Source organism: Rutidosis leptorrhynchoides, chromosome 6 (assembly GCF_046630445.1).
Source record: "Rutidosis leptorrhynchoides isolate AG116_Rl617_1_P2 chromosome 6, CSIRO_AGI_Rlap_v1, whole genome shotgun sequence".
In the NCBI taxonomy this organism is placed as follows: Eukaryota; Viridiplantae; Streptophyta; class Magnoliopsida; order Asterales; family Asteraceae; genus Rutidosis; species Rutidosis leptorrhynchoides.
The window spans coordinates 192,423,894-192,445,326 of record NC_092338.1 but is presented as its reverse complement, the minus strand read 5'-3'; the positions used below and the strand labels follow the sequence as shown (position 1 = coordinate 192,445,326).

The 21,433-nt window shown below is 34.9% G+C and overlaps 2 protein-coding genes across 2 annotated transcripts; both read left to right on the top strand.

The window, feature by feature from the left end:
• Positions 1-10,900: 10,900 nt before the first annotated feature.
• On the top strand, positions 10,901-12,601 carry LOC139854323 (uncharacterized). The gene is made up of 4 exons (XM_071843634.1): positions 10,901-11,443; positions 11,489-11,754; positions 11,878-11,942; positions 12,186-12,601. Exons 1-4 carry the CDS (start codon positions 10,901-10,903, stop codon positions 12,599-12,601), a joined length of 1,290 nt encoding a protein of 429 aa, XP_071699735.1.
• A 228-nt stretch (positions 12,602-12,829) lies between these two features.
• On the top strand, positions 12,830-14,446 carry LOC139854322 (uncharacterized). Its single transcript, XM_071843633.1, has 2 exons — positions 12,830-13,646; positions 13,803-14,446. Exons 1-2 carry the CDS (start codon positions 12,830-12,832, stop codon positions 14,444-14,446), a joined length of 1,461 nt encoding a protein of 486 aa, XP_071699734.1.
• The last annotated feature ends 6,987 nt before the right edge of the window (positions 14,447-21,433 follow it).

The following is a 21,433-nucleotide window of genomic DNA, read 5'->3' as shown; positions in this document are numbered from 1 at the left end:
CTATCACTTAAGAGCAACAAGATTCACTCATCCCTCACTTCATAAGAAGTGTTTACCGCAATGCTCTTAGACTTCGACTTTCGCAACCGTTGAATTACAATCACCCGTCGATCACTATTGTAATCTCCGCTGCTTCTAAGGGTATCTCACGGGAACCCTGAGCACAAAGTGATCACACCACTATCGGAGTTGAACATTACACTAGCAGGTATAAAAAGGCACCTGACGCAGTGTCATGCAGACTCCTACCAAAATCAACTGAATTTTAGAAACTCGATCTTTAGGTTCCATACACCCGATGTCACCCATCTCTCCATAATAATGACCCGAATCATACCTACCCGACAAACCTCATGGTTTATTGTCTTATCGAAAGTTCCTAGTGATCACACACTACCCGCAATTTCCACAAGGCCAACGATATAGCCTCACGAAACCTTTCATCTAACACTAAAGAGATGCTTGAAAACACCAAGTCTTACACCCTTCTGCACATCGACACATCCACCACTACAAGGGATATTCCGTTAGGAATGTTATCCTATAATCCACAACACGCTAACATACTAATGCAATCACCGTCATATGGATCCCATTCCCATGAGTTTAACGACCTCGAAGACTCCTCGATTCGCCAATTCCAAGGCGACTCACAACTAAAATCCTTACAAGGCTCTCTAACCACACACTCAACCGAGTGTAACCCAATTCTTCAATCATTAGACTAGCTACATCCCTTTACGGGATTCAAGTCTTCGTCGTACGCACACTCACTAATCGGTCATCCTAGTTACGATGAGTAATTACAACCAATAACAATCTCAATAGTGCGCCCACTACTTAGGGTGACTAGGTATGCGCCGAACTCGTGAGTTTGCTCAATCACCTTAACTAACCGAATCTATCGTAACACTTCCCGACTAATAAAGAACCCGATGTGACAACAAGCACATCACCCGAGACCAATATATCCTAGGAACAATAAAAGATTCCTAACTCGTCCCGATTCTACCCCAACCATGCCACGTTTCCTCCGCTCGGTACTCGTCATGTCATGCTTGGTGCCAAGATACACTTTCGTAATAATGGTGATCAGTCACTATTACAAATGCGTACCTTACCATTTCCACATGGTCACACAAAGTACTTTACCCGGACTGACGCAACATTCACACAAAATAACACGCGATAACTCCTAGTACCCAAATGACCAAAGTCCTTACGGTGAACCTCGATCACTCAAAACCGCCAAACATCCGAATCTCTCCAATAGATTCGTCTCTAAGACACCACACAAATAGATACCTGTATATATACACCTATATACGATATAATAATAAGGTACACAAGCACACCACAACAACAAGTCAACCTACAATCTAGGTGACTATCACTAAAACAACGTCCAAGTCCTAGTTATTCACCTACTCTAAGGCACTAACAAATCTCAATCCGACCCGTATTCCTACCCACAAATAACGCACAACCGCCAATAAGTCTAAGACTAGGCACCTATTCCAAGGTCACCTAATTCCCTTAGACTATGCTCTGATACCACTTGTAATGACCCAACTTTATTTTACCAAAAAACACGGCAACTTTTTTTATTTAGCAGTACATCTGGACGGCATCCAGACTCTTGGATGGCATCCAGTTTCAAAGACCAAGACGGCGTCCAGAAAATGGGACGGCGTCCAATTGAACTAAAATGTTCTGTGACAGAAAATCCCAAACTCACTTTTTACTGGACGGCATTCAACATACCTGATCAGTCCCATTTCATTTCAAAACATGTTTTAACACTTCAAATCCGCACCTAAACGCTTTGTAACATCCCAATCAAGTTTTACATCAACAAAACGTTAAATAAAAGTGTTTACCTCACAATATACGGGTTAAAACTCAATAACCCAACCCAATACCAAGAGCATAATCTCGGGGACTACCAGATCCCCAATTCGCGTCCATATAACCGAAAGCGACCCCTTCCAGTCCAAGCGCTCCTAAGCATCTAGTCTAACAACTAGCTAGCTTCAAATTCACAATACCTGTAAAAAGGTAAACAACGAGAGGGGTAAGCATATATATATATATATATATATATATATATATATATATATATATATATATATATATATATATATATATATATATATATATAATTTACCAACTTGCACCCACTTACATAACCATGCATATCAATGCATACAAGCTAGCAATTTCGAACGTACAAACTAGCATCATCATTAGCACATAATCTCAACAATACAAATGCTAAATAATAAGCAACACACAAAACATCGATGTTCAAAACATCTGTTAGTATTCAAGGCTAGCCCCACGAATGGTATCGTCAACATCGAACTTAAACCTCATCCGCCCCATTTAATGTGGTATCGTCAACATCTAACTTTAAACCCACATATAAGGTATCGTCAACATCAAACTTTAACCCCTCATCAAATCACTACAATAGTGGTATGGCATCGTCAACATCGAACTTTAACTCCATACATGAGGTATCGTCAACACCGAACTTTAAACCCTCATTCAACAAACAATAGTGGTATGGACCCGTCAACATCGAACTTTAAATCCATACATGAGGTATCGTCAACATCGAACTTAAACCCTCATCGAACAATAACACACACAAGGATATGGTATCGTCACATCGAACTTTAAACCCATATCCCGCAAATAAATAAACTGTATAGATACATATATAATTATTCCACTCAGCTTGGAATGCCCGCACAAGTCATGTATAACATGATCTCCATCCTCAAATCCGAGAAAGTAACCACCTATATCACACATAGGTACAATATACACATAAATAGCCATTCTCTAAAAGAGAACTCGACACAAACATCCCTTAACCGAGGGATTACACCTTGCTCACCAAAACCTGCCCATTTGACACGTAATGGACATAAACCAATTACCACTTCGGGTGGTAATCCAAACCCGCTCTACAAAGTAAAATTTAACACGAATTATACTTGACACCAATTAGATCAACCTAGGTCTTAACACTAATTTATTACTTAGGTAATAATCATTTCAAACATCATTTACACCAAATTCCCAACACGTGCAACATTGACCCATATTGCAATTTACCACGTTTAACTTATTATTAAAATACCATTTTATCCCAAAACCGCTTCCCATAATTATTTTCATTCAAAAACGTCATTTAACACTCAATAAAAGCGTTTAACATCCATTTAATCCAAATTAGTGTCATTACCAAACTCATCCTAATTCAAAGTCAACCCATTTTGACATAAGTCCCAAAAACATCTTTAATCACTAACGGCTAGTGATTAACTTTCCAAAACACCATTTATATACTTGGTTCATCAAATCTTGACCTCATAACTTATTTTGACACCAAATCAAGGTTAACACCCATTTTGACCAACTAACATGTTCTTATGAACGTCTAATCACCAACACACATACAATCTAGAGATTAACACCCAAACCAATGACAAATACTTCCAAATTTTACATCCAACCCTAAACCCACAATAATCGGGTTCACTCACACTAATAATACAACAAAACCTCCAATTTCATGAGAAATGAGGTTTAGATCCCTAACTAGCTCAAACCCTAAACATGAACAAGAATCTTAACAATTAAATTCGGAGTTAGAGCTTACCAACACTACTAAAACGTAGCCATGAATGAGGTGAACAACTTTAATTCTTCCACTTCATGAAGATTCCATCTCCTTCCTTTGATCTAGAACTTTCTCATTCCAGTTCTTATCTCTCTCTCTCTAAGAATGAAGATGAGTGATTGAGAAGGTGAAAATGGGTATAAGGATGAGACTGGATCAGTTTTAATGGCTCAACTGACCCCAAGTAAAAAGACTCAAATACCCCATTGTTAAAACTTTAAAATTTAACAGGTGGCCCGTCAGGCCATTTGGACGGCCTCCAAAATGGCTGGACGGCGTCCAGATGCACTGGGTCAGAAACTGAAACTTGTTTTGGTCGTAACTTTCAAATCGTAACTCCATTTTTGATGAATCAAATATCGTTGGAAATGTAATGAGATTTACTATCCAATGGTAAGGTTTTAGAACATCAACTCCAACTTTATTTGGGATCCAAATATACGCTTACATACCTCGTAATTCGAATGACGTCCAAAATAACGTGTAACTAGAAAACGGGATATTACACATTTGTAGCATTTTCTCACTTTCAGTTTTGGTAACTGGTCATACACAGACTTAATAGGGGCAGTAAGATCAGGTCTGATTTCGGCTATAGCTGCTATGAGCTGGTCAAGCTTAACAATCATTATCTCAGTGATAGATGACCCAACACAGGATTCCACAATTTGGTCCACTTTTGCTTTTCCCTTAAAGGCAGCTTTCTTCTTGGTACCAGTACCATAATCATGGTATACTGCTTTACCTTTGACATTTGACGAGCCAGTGTAGGAAGTTACTGGCTTATCTGTTGATACTGGTTGACCAGTATGAATTATGATTGCTACCTTAGATTTGTCAGTATTACATTTTGATGGCTTGTCTGCAGTTACTGGTTGACCAGTACAATTTTCATCAGCTGGCTCAGCATCGGTGAAACTTAAACATATAGTGGAATAAATTGATTTTAACTTTCTTCGATTGCTTTCTGTGATTTCCCTTTTTATCTGTCCTTCTTTTGGAGTCATGTAGTAGATGCTAGAGGCATAAGTAGTCTCATCAGTTGAGGTACTAGCTTTTCTTGCTCTTACTTCATCCTCCATTATCTCTTTCTTGGCAGGTGGTGGGTTAGCAGTAGGTCTTACAACCTTATTTGTGAAGACCTCGTTACCATTAACTATCTTAGCAAAAGTATTTGGGAATACAGCATCAGGATCAGTTTTAAGCACAGGGTCCATGAAAGTAACTTCAGTATGAGCAGCAAGTAACTTCAGTATGAGCAGCAGCAGCATAGTCACAAGCAAAGAATGCCTTAACTTGGGTAGGTATCTGCTCATTAATGCACTTGGCAGTGCGTTGAGCAGATGTACACCAAGAGGTTACCACCCTTTTAAGGTCAGTAAGCTGGTTTTGGACTACTGCTGCATCTGAGTGAAAAGATTTTAAAGCATAGTTTTGTTTTTCAAGTTTAAAAATTTCATCTTTCAAAATCTTAATTTAATCAGATTTGAATTTAAGTTTTTCATTTAAAGATTTAATTTCACTTTTGAAAACTTCTTCACATTTGCTGCCTCTGCTTAAATAAATTCTCAGGTAGTCAAACATTTCGCCTTTTCATCATTAGTATAAGTTCAAAAATTATCAACCTTATACAACATTACATATTTCCATTGAGGTGAATCTCTTTTCAGATCAGCTTCCCTCATATCAACTAAAATTGTACTACCACTTTCTTCCTCTAGCAACTCCTTTACTTCTCTAGCCATTAAACACATCTTTTTACCAGTAGCATAACCAGCACACTCTTTATTAGTTTCAATATCACAAGAAGAAGATGAGCTGGTTTCATCCCAGTCATGATGTTCAGCAACTAGCACTTTTTCTGGTTTCTTCTCCTTCTTATCAGTCTTTGAACATTCCTTCATTTGGGCCTTCATTGCCTTGTACTTGTTCTTGTACTTTTCAGCTTTTGAAAAAGAGTTAGCATGTAATGAAGGCTTCCTGGACATGAACTCAGATGCAAAGTTTCCTACCTTTCCACAGTTGTAACACTCAGATTTAAGGCCCTTGACTGATTTACTACCATACCTAGCACTTGGCTTCTTACTCACTTTGTATGGCTTACTGGTTCTACTACGATTGAATTTTTTGAACTGCCTAGCCAACAAAGCCATACCTTCAGCAAACCCTTCCATATCATTATCATCACTGCTTTCATCAGACCCAGTACCACTACGCTCATCATCTTCATCTACCTCTTCTTCTTCTGTCATCAACTTTTGAACCAGTAATGCTTTTTGAGCTTTCTTTTTAGCAGTAGCTACAAGAGCTGTATCATCTGACTTTATAGATTTTGAAGTGGTGGGGGCAGACTTAAGGTTTTCTTTTAAATTAAGCTCAAGTTTGGCCTCTGCCTTCTCATGGTTCCAAAGTGCACCATACAGAGATGACATGTTAAAATTATTTAAGGTCTGAGTGGTTCTTAATGAGTCAGTAACAGGTTTTCATTTAGCAGGTAGTGAGTCAATGAATTTGTTGACTTGTTCAAAATCAGTATATGTGATTTTCAAGGTAAGCAAGTCAGCAACTAAAGAATTAAACTTAATGAAGGTTTGCTTAAGGGTCTCACTTTTGTAGGCAAATAACATTTCATATTCTCTTTTTAAAGCAATAATCTTATTTTGCCTAAGTTCATCCATACCTTCATATGTAACATCAAGATAGTCTAACATAGCTTTAGTATTCGATTTTCCCTTAATCAGTTTGAACAAGTGGTTAGGTAATGTGATAGCTAACAAGGTTCTTATCTTAGGGTCAAGTCTGTCACGACCCTACTTTTTTCGTTATTCTTTTTCGTTAATATTTAATTTCTGTAAACTAGTATTCTTGCCACGTCATTTCTATGACTTATATTATTATTTCAATAATAATATTTCATTTATTCTATGTTATATAATTAAATGTGGTCATATTCAAATTTATACGTTTCTACGTATTTCAGATTTCTTTCCGGTGAATCGTTTCAGTTTCTAAACCAACGATTAGATTTTCCTGATTTCCAAATTCGAATTATTTTATCTATGATATTCATATATCATATTAAATTATAAAATATTCCTATATTTTATTTTTCATGGATTCATGTCCTTTCTATATTTTAAATCGCGCAACGGTGTTTTCCGCCTCGAGTTGTGAATCGAGAAACGTCAGCTATGAATTTTTTGTATCTTGACCTATCTAATTACATTTCTATAACATACTATGTTCATAATTATTATTTGTAATAATTTATGTATTTATGTGCTATTCCTAGTACACTGTTAAGAAAATTAACCGCTTCACTGTTTTTAGCATATTTTGCTCATTCAGACTCAAAACGAGTTGGTTCAAAAGTCCTAACTTTTGTATTTTGATGGGCTACAATTTAGAAATAATAAATAGCCCATTTTGACTCCTAAAAATCGTCCCTAACTCCTAGGGGGTGTTATGTAACTTGTTTGACTAGTTACTTATAGGGTAAGCCTCTTTCTAGATCATTTACAAAATTATTACATTCTTTTTTTTTCTCTTTTCTTAGCCCCCCCAAAAACCACAACCACAACCTCAAAATATCATCAAATTCTACCCCAATTCTTCATCAAATCACTAAATTAATTAAGGATTCATGCTCCGATCGGTCTCCTGTACGCGATTCACCGTTTGATTCTTGATTAGGGTATAAACACCAACCCTTGATTTTTCATTTTTATCTATTTTTACTAATTATGATCTTATTTTTATATTATAGTAGTTGTGTGTTATTGTGTTGTTGATTTGATGCTTAAAAATGCTCCATTTCATATGTTTTCGGTTTGATCAAAAGCGGATAGCAGCCTTTTTGTTAAAACCATTATAATTAACTCATTTTTATGATTAATTAAAGTGTATAAATGAGTTCCCCTCATCAAGAGCATAATTTTAGGCTTTGGATTCATGTCATTTCGAGTTACGGATCATAAATTATGCATGATCTAGGGTTTTGATGAGATTGAAATTTGATATCTTGTAAGACCAGGTTTGGTCCGACTTTGTGGCCATATTTGGAGTCTTTAGGGTATACCATTGGGTTAGGATTGATGATTGGATGAACATTCATGTTCGGGTCATCGAAATCCGAGCCACGGATCACCCCGAATGGCTAAAACAAGTTTTAAAACGGATTAAAGAAAAGTTTGGTTCATGGCTATTCTTCACGACCCCATGAACTAATTTAGGTTATTCTTGAGTGTTCTAAGGTGTCGGGATAGTTGGTTAGACGAGGATATATGACACCCGAGGCTCAAGTTATGTCCCGGCGAATTTTTAATTAAACTTATGGTTATGAAATTGAAACTTAGGATATAAATAATGATCTTCATTATTATTAAATTACTTATGTAATAAAAGTAATTATTATTAATTAATACTTATGATACATATTTATTATATCATTTAATAATTACATTATGAATTATGATTTAATTATTCTTATAATTAAACTTATGATTACTAATACATTTTTTATTATGAAATACTTATGATAAGTATAAAACTTATGATATAAGATTATTATATCAAAACTTATAATAAAGATTAATTATTTATTTATTTATTATAAGATTTAGTTATTATTTAATTATAATACAATTTAATTATTAAATACTTACGGTTTAATAATTATATTAAAATACTTATGATATGTGTAACATTTCAAAATTAATTCAAGATACTTATATTATGATTAATAGTTCACTATTAATTAATAATACTTATGATATGATTAATATTTAATTAATTAATTAAATACTTATGTTATATCTATTCCGGAGTATATCATTTAAACTTACATTAACTTTATAATTCAATTTAATTCAATTAAACTTATGATATGACATGTTTATACAAATATAATTTTAAATAATATTATAACTTATATTATTAATATAATTTACACTTTAAATATCAATGTTGACTAAGTTTGACCAAGGTTCACTTTTGAGTTAACTTTCGGTTCACTTTGACTTTCAGTTGACTTTTGTTGACTTTTCTAATTAAGGAAACTTTTCAAAAATAGAAACTTTCCAAAAATATAAAATTTCTAAAAATAGAAACTTTCCTAAAATAGAAACTTTTCTAAAATAGAAACTTTCCTAAAATAGAAACTTTCTAAAAATGGAAACTTGTTAAAAATAGAAACTTTCTAAAAATAGAAAGTACGTGTTATACGCTATCCTGATCATATCGAATCATACCGAGTAATGTTCTATGCTTTACTACAACAAGTACTATGGTTATCATACTAACACTTGACCTAAGTTAGTTATTTATATCGACCTGCTCTATTTATAGTCCCGTTTTTCATACTATTTTAAATTATTTTTGGGATGAGATTACATGTAATTTTTGTTTTACGTTTATACACAAGTGGAAATTAATTTAAATTATTCATTATGAGTTGAACGAAAATATTCCCTAATCTGATAATTGTAATCACTGGTTTCTACTGGTGAACGCAAATCATATGGATAGATCTATCGGGTTTGATGGCCCCATTTCGAGCTAGTCGCGCTAGCAAATTATAATCGGAATGTATTAGTACTTCGTTATTTTTGAAGATACACCTGTTCAGTGTATATTGTTTTTTAGTAAGGGTATGGAAATGGTTAAGTGGTTACCAGGTGACTCATGGATTAATGGAATAATATTTTTATGTTTTATAACATTTGAAATCTTGTGGTCTAAAGTTTATAATTATTTAGAATCTATAATTCACTCAACATTTTTGTTGAAAGTTTACTCGCATGTTTTCTTAGGTACTTGATTATTTGACTTCCGCTGTGCTAGAGAGTCTGCACGCATGTTGGCAGATTTTATTAAATGTTCAAACTTGCATTCTGTTTTGATACATTAAATTGTGGGTGTTTGTTGAAAGGACCCGTTCATATCGATTATAAACGATTCACGATAGTTGATTTCATTGCGAGGTATTTGACCTCTATATGATACATTTTACAAACATTGCATTCGTTTTTAAAAGAAAATCTTTCTTTACATTGAAAGTTGACGGCATGCATACCATTTCATAATATATCCAACTATAAATGACTTAATAATATTCTTGATGAACTCGATGACTCGAATGCAACGTCTTTTTGAAATATGCCATGAATGACTCCAAGTAATATCTCTAATATGAGCAAATGCACAGTGGAAGATTTCTTTCCTACCTGAGAATAAACATGCTTTCAAGTGTCAACCAAAAGGTTGGTGAGTTCATAGGTTTATCATAAAACAATAAAATTCATCATTTTGATAGACCACAAGATTTAAATGCTGCATGGTACAAATGGACCCGAATCCTATACCCATCTGTAATGTTCATGCGATATCTTTTAAATACAGTACACCTTTCTCGTGTACGAAATCCTTTTTCATAAATCTTAGTAACCGTATGATCATATACATAGCATTGTATATGCATATTTTATTTGCTAAAGGCTAAAAGCAGAATTACGAGAATTATAATCCAAAGTTATGCAATATCCGCTGAAAATAAGCACAACAGTTATGTTTTCGTATCAATAAAAGACTGCGGTTTAATCCGCTAAGTTTTCGTGGATAGTAAAGCAATCCGGAAACCGCGGATATTTCGAATATTATAAATAGAGAGCATGGCCTCTCATTTTTAGGTTGTTGATTCTCTGCCATTTTCCCAAGCCTTTGTGATTTCCACTTGTGATCTTGCCCAAGGGATTTTTACATCGCGCTAAGGTGAATCATGCTAATTGACAATCAAGACCGGGTCGGGGTGTTTGATCACTTGATTGCTAAAGTGAAAGACGATCATCAGGGCCCAAAATAATCATCAAACATCCCATCCTCCATCTTATTATTGCACTCGATCCTTAATTTAGTAATTCATTATTTATGGATTGATCAATTGGCGCCATCCGTGGGACACGTTTTACGAATTAAACTTGAAATTTTTTGTTTTGTGCTATCAAACGATTAATTGCCTTGTTTAATTTTGATCGTGTATTATTTTGATGATTCACATGCGAATACGTTTGTAGTTAGCGGTAAGTTGCTGGATTAACTGAAATAATGAGCAACGGTGCTGCTCAAACAAATGCTCAAAAAAGAGGAAAAAAGCGATAGTCGGGAAGAATGTATCAAAATTGGCAAATTACGCCAATTAATTTTCCAAAAATGCAGAGCGAAGATTTCTCTGAAATGCCGATAGTAGCATCGTGCAAGATCGCAGAAACTGGAATCATAATCATGAAAGTTCATGTTGATAATGGCAGTAGTGTTGATATTGTTTACGAGCAATGTTTTGATCAACTGCCGGAGAGTATTAGAGTAACTTTACAACCAACCACAGCTTCGCTGACTGGTTTTGCGGGGGAATCTTCGTGGCCTATAGGTGTTTTGCCCTTAGATGTTGACCTTGTTGATGACAATGATGATAGTTTAGTGAGCCAAGCGTGGCTAGATTTCTATGTTATGCGAACCTCATCTTGTTATAACATGTTGTTAGGCAGAACTGCCTTAGGTAAATTCGGAATTGTCTCATCTACAATTCATGGCATGATTAAATTCGCAACACGCAAAGGTGTCGTAACAATAAATTCAACAAGCAAGGTGCCCATTTGTGCGGCTATTAATGTAAAATGTGCAGTTCAAGAAGCAGCGGAAGTCACGGAAAGTATGGTATTGGTTAATCCCGCGTATCCCGAACAAAAAATTAAAGTATGATGTAATGTTAGTGCGGACACAAGGAAACAAATTGTGCAGTTACTTGTGCAGTACATGGATGTTTTTGCTTGGTGTGAAAATGATATGACTGGTGTTCCACGTCATATTGCGGAACACCAACTTAATGTAAATCCAGCCTTAAAACATGTGGTGCAGAAGCGTAGAGGCATGGCCCCAGATCGCGTGAAATGGCTATGTGAAGAGGTAACAAAATTGGTGAGAGCTGGAATTTTACGCGAGGCTCAATACCAATCATGGATTGTGAATCCAGTATTGGTGAAAAAGCCTGATGGTTCATGGAGAATGTGTATTGATTTTATGGATTTAAATAAAGCGTGTCCTAAGGATAATAATCCGCTTCCAGAAATTGATTTAAAAGTGGAATCTTTGCACGCTTTTCCATATAAATGTTTTTTGGATGCGAAAAGGGGTTATCACCAGATCCCAATGGCTCAAGAAGATATAGACAAAACCGCTTTTCATACCGGCAAAGGTATATTTTCCTATATAATGATGCCTTTTGGTTTAATCAACGCGGGTGCGACATATCAACGTTTAATTGACACCGCGTTCGAAAAACAAATTGGACGTAATCTTGAGGCTTATGTTGATGATTTGGTGATCAAAAGCGCAACGCAAGAGCGAATCGTAGAAGATATGCGCGAAACATTCGACACATTGCGAAGAATAAACATGAAGCTTAATCCTCTTAAATGTATTTTTGGCAAAACCGAAGGAAAGTTTTTGGGATATCTCGTTACAGAACAAGGTATTCAAGCTAATCTAAAAAAGATTGCGGTTATTGAAAATATGACCGCGCCGAGAACGGTTAAAGAGGTGCAAAGTTTGACGGGAAAGTTAGCTGCATTAACACGTTTCTTGTCTAAAGCTGCTGAAAGACAATTGCCATTTTTCAAATCTTTAAAAGGCTGGTTAAAACAAAAAAGTTTTGTTTGGTCAAGCAAAGCAGAAGCTGCATTTCAAGAAATGAAGAACTTGTTGAAAACTTTGCCTACATTAACAGCGCCAATTGATGGCAAAATTTTATACCTTTATATATCAGTGGAAAATGAAGCTTTTGGCTCAGTTTTAATTGCGGAAAGAGATAAAATACAAAATCCTGTGTATTTTGTTAGTAAAGCCCTTACATGAAGTGAAATAAACTATGTGCCGATTGAGAAGTTTGTATACGCGCTTATTTTAACATCGCGAAGGCTAAGAAGATATTTTCAGGGGCATCCAATACATGTGTTAACCAATATGCCGATCAAGCAAGTCTTAACAAAACCTGAGATATCTGGCAGACTTGCATTGTGGGCGGTAGAGTTGGGTGCTTATTAAATATCTTACCTTCCGCGAAGTGCTGTAAAAGGTCAGGTTATGGCGGATTATCTCGCTGAAATGTCTGGAGAATTAGAGGTGATTAATGAGCGAACAACGTTAAAACCAGTAATGGGCGAAACTTGGGATTTATTTACTGATGGTGCTTCATGTGCAGAGGGCGCAGGTGCGGGTTTTGTTTTGGCAAGCCTAAGTGGTGAAGAGCATACATACGCGTTGCGTTTTAATTTTGATGTGACAAATAATGAAGCGGAGTATGAAGCGATACTTGCTGGTTTAAATATTGCGCGAAGAATGAATATAACTAAGTTACGGGCATTCACAGATTCGCAGTTAGTAGCAAATCAGTTTAATGGATCTTTTGAAGCACATGATTCTTCAATGCAGAAATATTTGCAATTATTGAAAGATTTGGCAGAGCGGCTTAAATACTTTGAACTCGCGCAAGTGCCAAGAAGTCAAAATAAGAAGGCGGATGCTTTAAGTAAATTGGCTGCTTTAGCGTTTTCACACTTTCAAAAACAAGTTTGGGGTGAGGAATTGCCAAGCAAATCAATAGATAATGACTTAATGGTTGCGTCTGTTGAAGAGGAGCAGTCAAATTGGATGGAACCAATTTTGCAATACAATCGCAGTGATGTTTTGCCAAGTGATAAGCGCGAAGCTCGCCTAGTAAGAGAGCGAGCACCAATGTATATCATTCAAAATGATATCTTATATCGCAAATCATATTGCGGTTCAATGATGCGATGTATTGGACCAATTGAGGCAGAAATGATAGTTGATGAAGTGCATAGCAGTTCTTGTGCACTGCATTCAGGCTATAAAACTATCGCTGCGAGGATTATGCGGATGGGTTACTTTTGGCCATCCCTGTATCGCGATGTTGCAAAAATTGTTAAGAGATGTAAAAGTTGCCAAAGGCATGCTCTGCAAAATCGAATGCCAAGGCATGATATGATTCCTGTTAATTCGCCATGGCCATTTCACAAGTGGGCTATTGACATTGTAGGACCATTTCCTGCGGGACCTGGCAATGTCAAGTTTCTAATTGTGGCAATTGATTACTTTAAAAAATGGGTGGAAGCTAAGGCGGTTCGCACTATCACTGGTGTGCAAGTGCGAAACTTTGTGTGGGAATACTTTGTTTGCAGATTTGGTATTTCCCGTGAATTGGTTAGTGATAACGGTGCACAAATAGCAAAAGATCCTTTTAAGACATGGTGCACTGATTTGAATATAATACAAAAATTTATATCAGTAGTGCATCCACAGGCTAACGGATTATGTGAAGTAACCAATCGCGATATTGTAAATGGCATTAAAAGGAGGTTATGCGAAAAGCGAACCGGTTGGGTGGATGAATTACCCAATGTGTTATGGGCCCATCACACTACTTTCAAGAAAAGCACAGGGGAAACACCTTTTAGTTTGGTATATGGCTCTGAGGCAGTAATACCCGCTGAAATTCTTGTGCCAACGCATAGAGTCGCTAACTTTGAAGAAGAAGCAAACGATGATGCATTGGGTGAGAATTTAAATTTCATTGAAGAGCGAAGGTTAACGCCTGCTTTCAGAGAAGCGAATAATAAACAGCAGATCGCTAAGTATTATAATAAACAAGTACGAGCTTTGTCTTTCGATATAGGTGAATAGGTACTGTGAAATAATGAGGCAAGTAGAGCAGAAAAGCTTGGCAAATTGGGACCTAATTGGAAAGGCCCTTATCAAATTGTAGCAATTAATGCAGCAGGTTCATATAAGCTTGCGGATGTGGATGGGCGAACTTTACCTAATGCGTGGCATGTTGTTTTACTAAAGCGATATTATGCATAACTCTGCGCAAAGTTATATGTAACCTAAGATGCATATGCGTAATGTGCGAAATTAGCTTCAAGGCTTACAGTTGATATTCTTTTTATGTCTTCTAATTTTTAATTTTTATAAGTCTTGATCACGCTTGTAAGAATTTAAGAATTGGCATTAGAAAGAATATGTGAAATATTTACTTGTGAAATGCAAATGATTATGAAATGTTTTATACTTTGTTTCATAATGTTGTGATATTTCACAGTGTTTAGATAGCAAAGTGATGAAAATGCCCACTTTGGCAGTAGAAATTATTGCGAAAGGAGTTTATATCCTAAGTGTTTGATTTAGCCAACACTTAGATGCTTCGTAATGCTAATTGATTGCCTAAGGATCGTTACGGCGGACTTAGAAGATTCATAACGTATAAAAATATACGCATACAGATTGTTTCACAAAAGTACACATTTATTATGTGCACAATAATAAAAGTTGGAACTTGCAAAGGACAAGTCCGTATTATGAATATTTGATAATGAAAGCGTTATATAAATAAAAGTACTTGCAAATATAAGAAAAAGCAAAATTTTATTAATAATGACGCAGAGGCAGCTGCGTGCTATTATACAAAGCGAGTTTCTACTCCTTGGTTAGGTCAAGCTTGATGATGTCATCTGCAGTGACATCCTCTCGCTCGCTTATTGCGGTTATCTTAGGGAGGGGAATTTTGGCTATGCCCTGCTGAGCAAATGCGTATGCTGATTTTGCCTCTTCTAAAGAGCAAAGGCGATCATCAATGGCTGATGGTAGTGGATCTGGTAGTGGGCAGTTGATGGCAATCTAGTCCATAAACTCTACCCTCTCGCGTAGTTTTAATGCGGCAGCGAATGTTGAAAAATTCGTGGAAACAGGCTTGGAATTGAGAATTTTCCTAGCCAATTCGGGGAGCTGTTGGCGGAGCTTGGTGAACTCAAGCTCCGCAGAAGCTTTAGAGGCTAGAGCGCTGTCCCGCTCTGCTGTAAGCTTGGCCACATCCTCTGACAGCGATTTAATAGTGGCTTGCAAATTGTTTTCTTTCTCAGTCGCAGAAGAAACTTGTTGTTTCAAGTCATCAACGGTGGTTTTTGCTGCGGTGAGTTCGTAGGAGAGGTCAACACAGCGTTTCTCACTGTCCGCAGCTTTGGCCTTCTTGACGTGATATTTTGTTTTTTCAGCCTCAAGAATGTTGAAAAACTGTTCTTGACGGCAAATCATATCATATGCAGAATTGAAGCACATGTAGAAATTTTGAACAAAACTGTTATGCGCATCCAGGGCAGAGAGCTTAGAGAACTCATGGCGAAGCTCGCCGGGTATTGCTAACTTCATCTGTTGGCGCTGATCCATAGTAGCAGCAGCTGAAGCATAAGTGTATCCTGATAAACCATCAATCCGCACTCCGTAAGAGTTGGGTAGAGTACGGAACAACTCTGTGATCTGATCAAGAGTGTTTGGGCTCGCAAACACGGGATCATCAGTGGAATCGCCTGCAAGATAAAGCAATTGGTTAGCTAGCGTAACAAATGAATAATGCATGTTATTCACATGAAACAATAATCGCGATGTACCAGTTTGCTGGTCCCCTTCGTAATCCGGCGTAATTGGATTATCGAAAAGAGCGGCGTCTTGTTGTTTGAGCTTTTTACTTCGTGATTGTGGCGGCGTCTGTAATGGTCGCTTGGTGGAGCTTGGCTTTGTATAAGGTGATTTGGAAGTTAAGTCGACAATTGGAATGGATTGCTTCTCTTTCGATGATGCCGATTTAGCCTCCAGGCTTGTTAATAGTTTAGTGATCAAGGTTTTTGGGTTAACCTTGCTATCAACCTCCTCGATTTTCATTTTTGGAATGAAGGTAAAGTTGTGAATAAAGAAGAAAGTTGTAAAGGCTAATCGAGAATTTGATTAATTGCGAAGAAATTTACAATAAGCAAGTGGGAAATTTGTTATTTTGGTCCATGGTATATATAGGGGATGCAAATGTAATACTTGGTTGTGTTGTTTGTTCGTTGAGATAATTCAAACGGTAACATTTTAGATAATGAATAACAACGATAACTTAGTTTGTTGTTGAAAGGACCCGTCCTAATCCATCCGGACGAAGTCCATATCGATTATAAACGATTCACAACAGTTGATTACATCGCGAGGTACTTGACCTCTATATGATACATTTTACAAACATTGCATTCGTTTTTAAAAGACAAACTTTCATTTACATCGAAAGTTGACGGCATGCATACTATTTCATAATATATCAAACTATAATTGACTAATCAATAATCTTGATGAATTCAACGACCCGAATGCAATGTCTTTTGAAATATGTCATGAAGGACTCCAAGTAATAACTCTAAAATGAGCAAATGCACAGCGGAAGATTTCTTTCATACCTGAGAATAAACATGCTTTCAAGTGTCAACCAAAAGGTTGGTGAGTTCATTAGTTTAACATAAATAATCTTTTCATAATTTTAATAGACCACAAGATTTCATATTTCCATTTCTCATAAACATACGTCCCATGCATAGAGACAAAAATATCATTCATATGGATTGAACACCTGGTAACCGACATTCACAATATGCATATAAGAATATCCCCATCATTCCGGGATCCTCCTTCGGACATGATATAAATTTCGAAGTACTAAAGCATCTGGTACTTTGGATGGGGCTTGTTGGGCCCGATAGATCTATCTTTAGAGTTCGCGTTAATTAGGGTTTCTGTTCCCTAATTCTTAGATTACCAGACTATATAAAAAGGGGCATATTCGATTAGATAATCCAACCATAGAATGTAGTTTTGATCACTTGTGTCCATTTCGTAAAACATTTATAAAAACAGCGCATGTATTCTCATTCCCAAAAATATATATATTGCGAAAGCATTTAAAAAGGGAATAATGAAACTCATGCATATAAATATTGTAAAACAGTTAATAAAGCATTTTTATGTATTCTCAGCCTAAAAACGTAAAGAGTAAAAAGGGCAAATGAAACTCACCTAATGTATTTTGTAGTAAAAATACATATGACTATATTGAACAACTGAACTATGCAGGGTTGGCCTCAGATTCACGAACCTATATCATTTGTATATATATTAATACATATAATCATAATCGAATAATTTTATATTCTACCTTAAATTATATTATACTTATTTAGTTTGTGCATATATTCAGATTGTTTCATATTATCTATATTTAGTTATATTAATATGTCTGTATTTATATATATATAATTGTTTAGTGTTTAAAAATCAATAGTTTGCTATATGTAAGTATTTATATAAATAATGTTAATATACTAGATGTATAGTTATATGGAATATCAATATAATTATATTATATGTAATAAGTGTATTTTTAAATATAACATCATAATACTTATTTTAGCAACAATAATATTAATAGTTAATGTTCGTAATACTTAATAATAATATTAGTTCTAATTCTTAATGATAATAATAACATTAATGATAATTATAAAAATAAAAATAATAATCATAATAACAATACTACAATAATAATAATGACAATAATAATAATTATAAAGAATTAGTTTTAGAAAGTATACCCCTTTTAATAGCTTTTATAAAAAAAACACTGAGCCGGACTCGAACCCTTGACCTCCCGCTCACCAACACAACCCCTTAACCATTATTCTGTCATTTACCATCTTATATAACTCACCATTTTTAATCATCAAATACTATCTAATATTAACAGCAGCCTAAATATTGTTTTCTCACTACAGAGTAATTGTTGTTGTTGATGGTTGATTCACGATATCAGCCCAAGGAAAACAGCCCGTTAACGAGCCCACAAAGAAGTCCACTAACCAAAATAAAACAGCCCAAAGAAATACAAGCTGTTTGGTTTCTTTGTTGATGCAGTAGCGAAGGGACAATGAAAAAAATAAGAATAGAACGCAAGTTTCAGTCGCCATTCATCATCTTAATCTTATCATCTTCATAAACATACATATCATCATAATCGTTCATCATAGATAATGTCTAATCATTACGATCACCATCATCATCATATGTGTACCATCATCATCATTTAACATCAACTATTCATCCTAATCAATATACGATCATCATCAACCTCTTCTTTATTTATCATCACCATTATTTTATGCATCGAACAGTAAATAAAAGAGGAATGGGTGCAGAATAAAGTTTAAAGTGCTTGTCCTCATCAATCAATATCTTTTTTTTATACTATATAATATCCTAATCTATATCATTATCTTAACCATCTTTATCATGATCATCTTTTAACTTCATCATACATCATCTTATCTTAGCATGATCATCATACCTATCAATTATCGACTACCATTTTCTTTAGTCTACAAGTATCTTAATCATTTGTTCACTTGCAAAAGAAGAAATAAACAATTCCTATGTTTTAGCCATTGTCGGCCAGATGGATCTCGAATTATCCCACAAGAACCACTTAAGTCAGAAAGTTATAAAGCTTTTTATAAAGAATCTTAATATATACAATATTACCACTTTATCTTGCAACCCCTCATAATATGTATATATATATTCGTTACCTATCATCTATTCTTGTTGTATTCACGAAGAGCAGGAGAGTAATTTAGCAGCGCCATGGATGGGATTTGTGGTTCGGACAGAAAGAGATGGGAGTAATCCGTCGTTGTTTGTAAGTGCTACTGTAGCTGTGACATGGTGATCGAGTAGTAGAATATAAAAGAAAAACAATAATGAAGTTTATGGTTCACGGAGAGAGAGAAAAGAATGAGAGCGAGGGGATTCTTTGATAGTGATTAATTGGGTTTTGGTGATGGAAGCACAAGGTGGTGGATGGAAAACGTTCATGGTTGATGGTGTCAAAGGTGTGGTCGATGGTTGAAGTTGAAAACAGGGGTGGGTGTGGAGGATAGCCGGTGGTGAAATGGAGTCGTGCAAACAAAGAAAGAAAAGAGGAATAAGGGTGGTTGTCATTGGAGGTCTAGGGTGATGGTGAGGTGGTTACATATACATAGATTGAAGGTAGTTCTTGATGGCTTGGGTTTGTTAGTAATAGAAGAACAAGAAACTCAATTGAATTTAATACTTGGGATTAATTTGGTGATGAATTGCTCATATGTTGGTTTGTTCATATGTGATGAAGTGGTGATATTCAACTAACAACAATAATATTAGTAACGCATCGGGTAAGTGGGATCTTGTTGGATTTCATTTTAAATATCAAAACAAGAGTAGCTGGTGTGGTATGTGAGGGTGACCAATGTTTGTAACGGGTTTTCGATTTCAAGTATCAAGAGAGGGAGAGAGTAATAAGGGTGTGATATCTTGCATCCATATATGTCATAATAGATATATGTATTCTGTAGAAGTTTGAAAGAGAAACACAAACATTAATATTAAATTAATAATAATAATATATAATAATAAAAATAACTTCTCGTGAATGTACATATTGATAACAGTTTAGCAGCCCTCACATTTAACTTATTCTACCGACAATTTTAACGGACTATTATATCGTGCCCCGTTGTCTACTCAGTGGCGAATAAAAAGTCTTCAGAAAAATCTCAAACTTTTAAATTAAATGTATTTATTTATTTAGGTCATTATAGTATAAAATTTAGTCATTAATTTAATAACTAAAAAGTACATCAACTGTCCCTCTCATTTATGAGTAAAATATAAAAAGTGTTAAAAATAAATAATTAGATCCTAAATATACTTTTAATAAGACTATACCTTATATAACTCATTTTCGGATCACCGTTTATTTTAAAATCATATAAGTTTGAATTAAACTTGCTTAATATCAATCGGAACATCAAACGAGTATTACAATCATTAAATATTTATTTTCAACATACATTAGTTATATATATAGATATATTTTAAATAATAATTCTTATAATACCCTATTTTTATTTTATTAATTTTTAATAACAACAACATATAAAACTTCAAATTATATTTCGAATTATTATTTATATATACATACACACATATCTATTTACAATTAATTGTTCGTGAATCGTCGAGAGCAGTTGAAGGTCAATTGAATATATGAACATCGTTCCAATGTTTTCTAGACTCAAAATTACATACTTTGCTTATCGTATCGAAGTCATATAAAAATTAAGTTTAAATTTGGTCGGAAATTCCCGGGTCGTCACAGTACCTACCCGTTAAAGAAATTTCGTCCCGAAATTTGAGTGAGGTTGTCATGGCTAACAATAAATATGTTTTCCTGATGAATATGAGCTGATAAATAGAGTTTTATCATTATGGAATAATATAGATAAAATAATTCGATTATTCGAAGAGCACGAATGAAGCTATCACAAATGATTGAAATGAATAAATGAAGTTTTGTTTTAACTTTTGACATTGTCTTGGTTGAATTCCGGAATTTAAAAGATTTAAAAGAAAATCTAGGAAATCTATAAGATCTGATTCTTCGGGATTTATGGAAATTAAAATATCTTTAATTAATTGCGATCATCTGTCTCGATTGCTCTGTCGGATGTTTCCATTATAAATTTACCTCTTCCATTTTATTATTCTCACCATTCCTATACTTTCTTTCTTAGTTCATACATCCAAAAGATTATGTAAATGCTTAATCCAGTTCTAATCCTTGATATTTTTCTAATTATCATTTCTGTCATTCTTCTTTTCAATATTCCATCAGAAGAATCTGTTTACTTCTACTATTACCTTGGGGTGATACTATTCTTAATTATACCGTGTCTTTATATTACTAATCGTATTAATATCCATGGTTGGTAACCT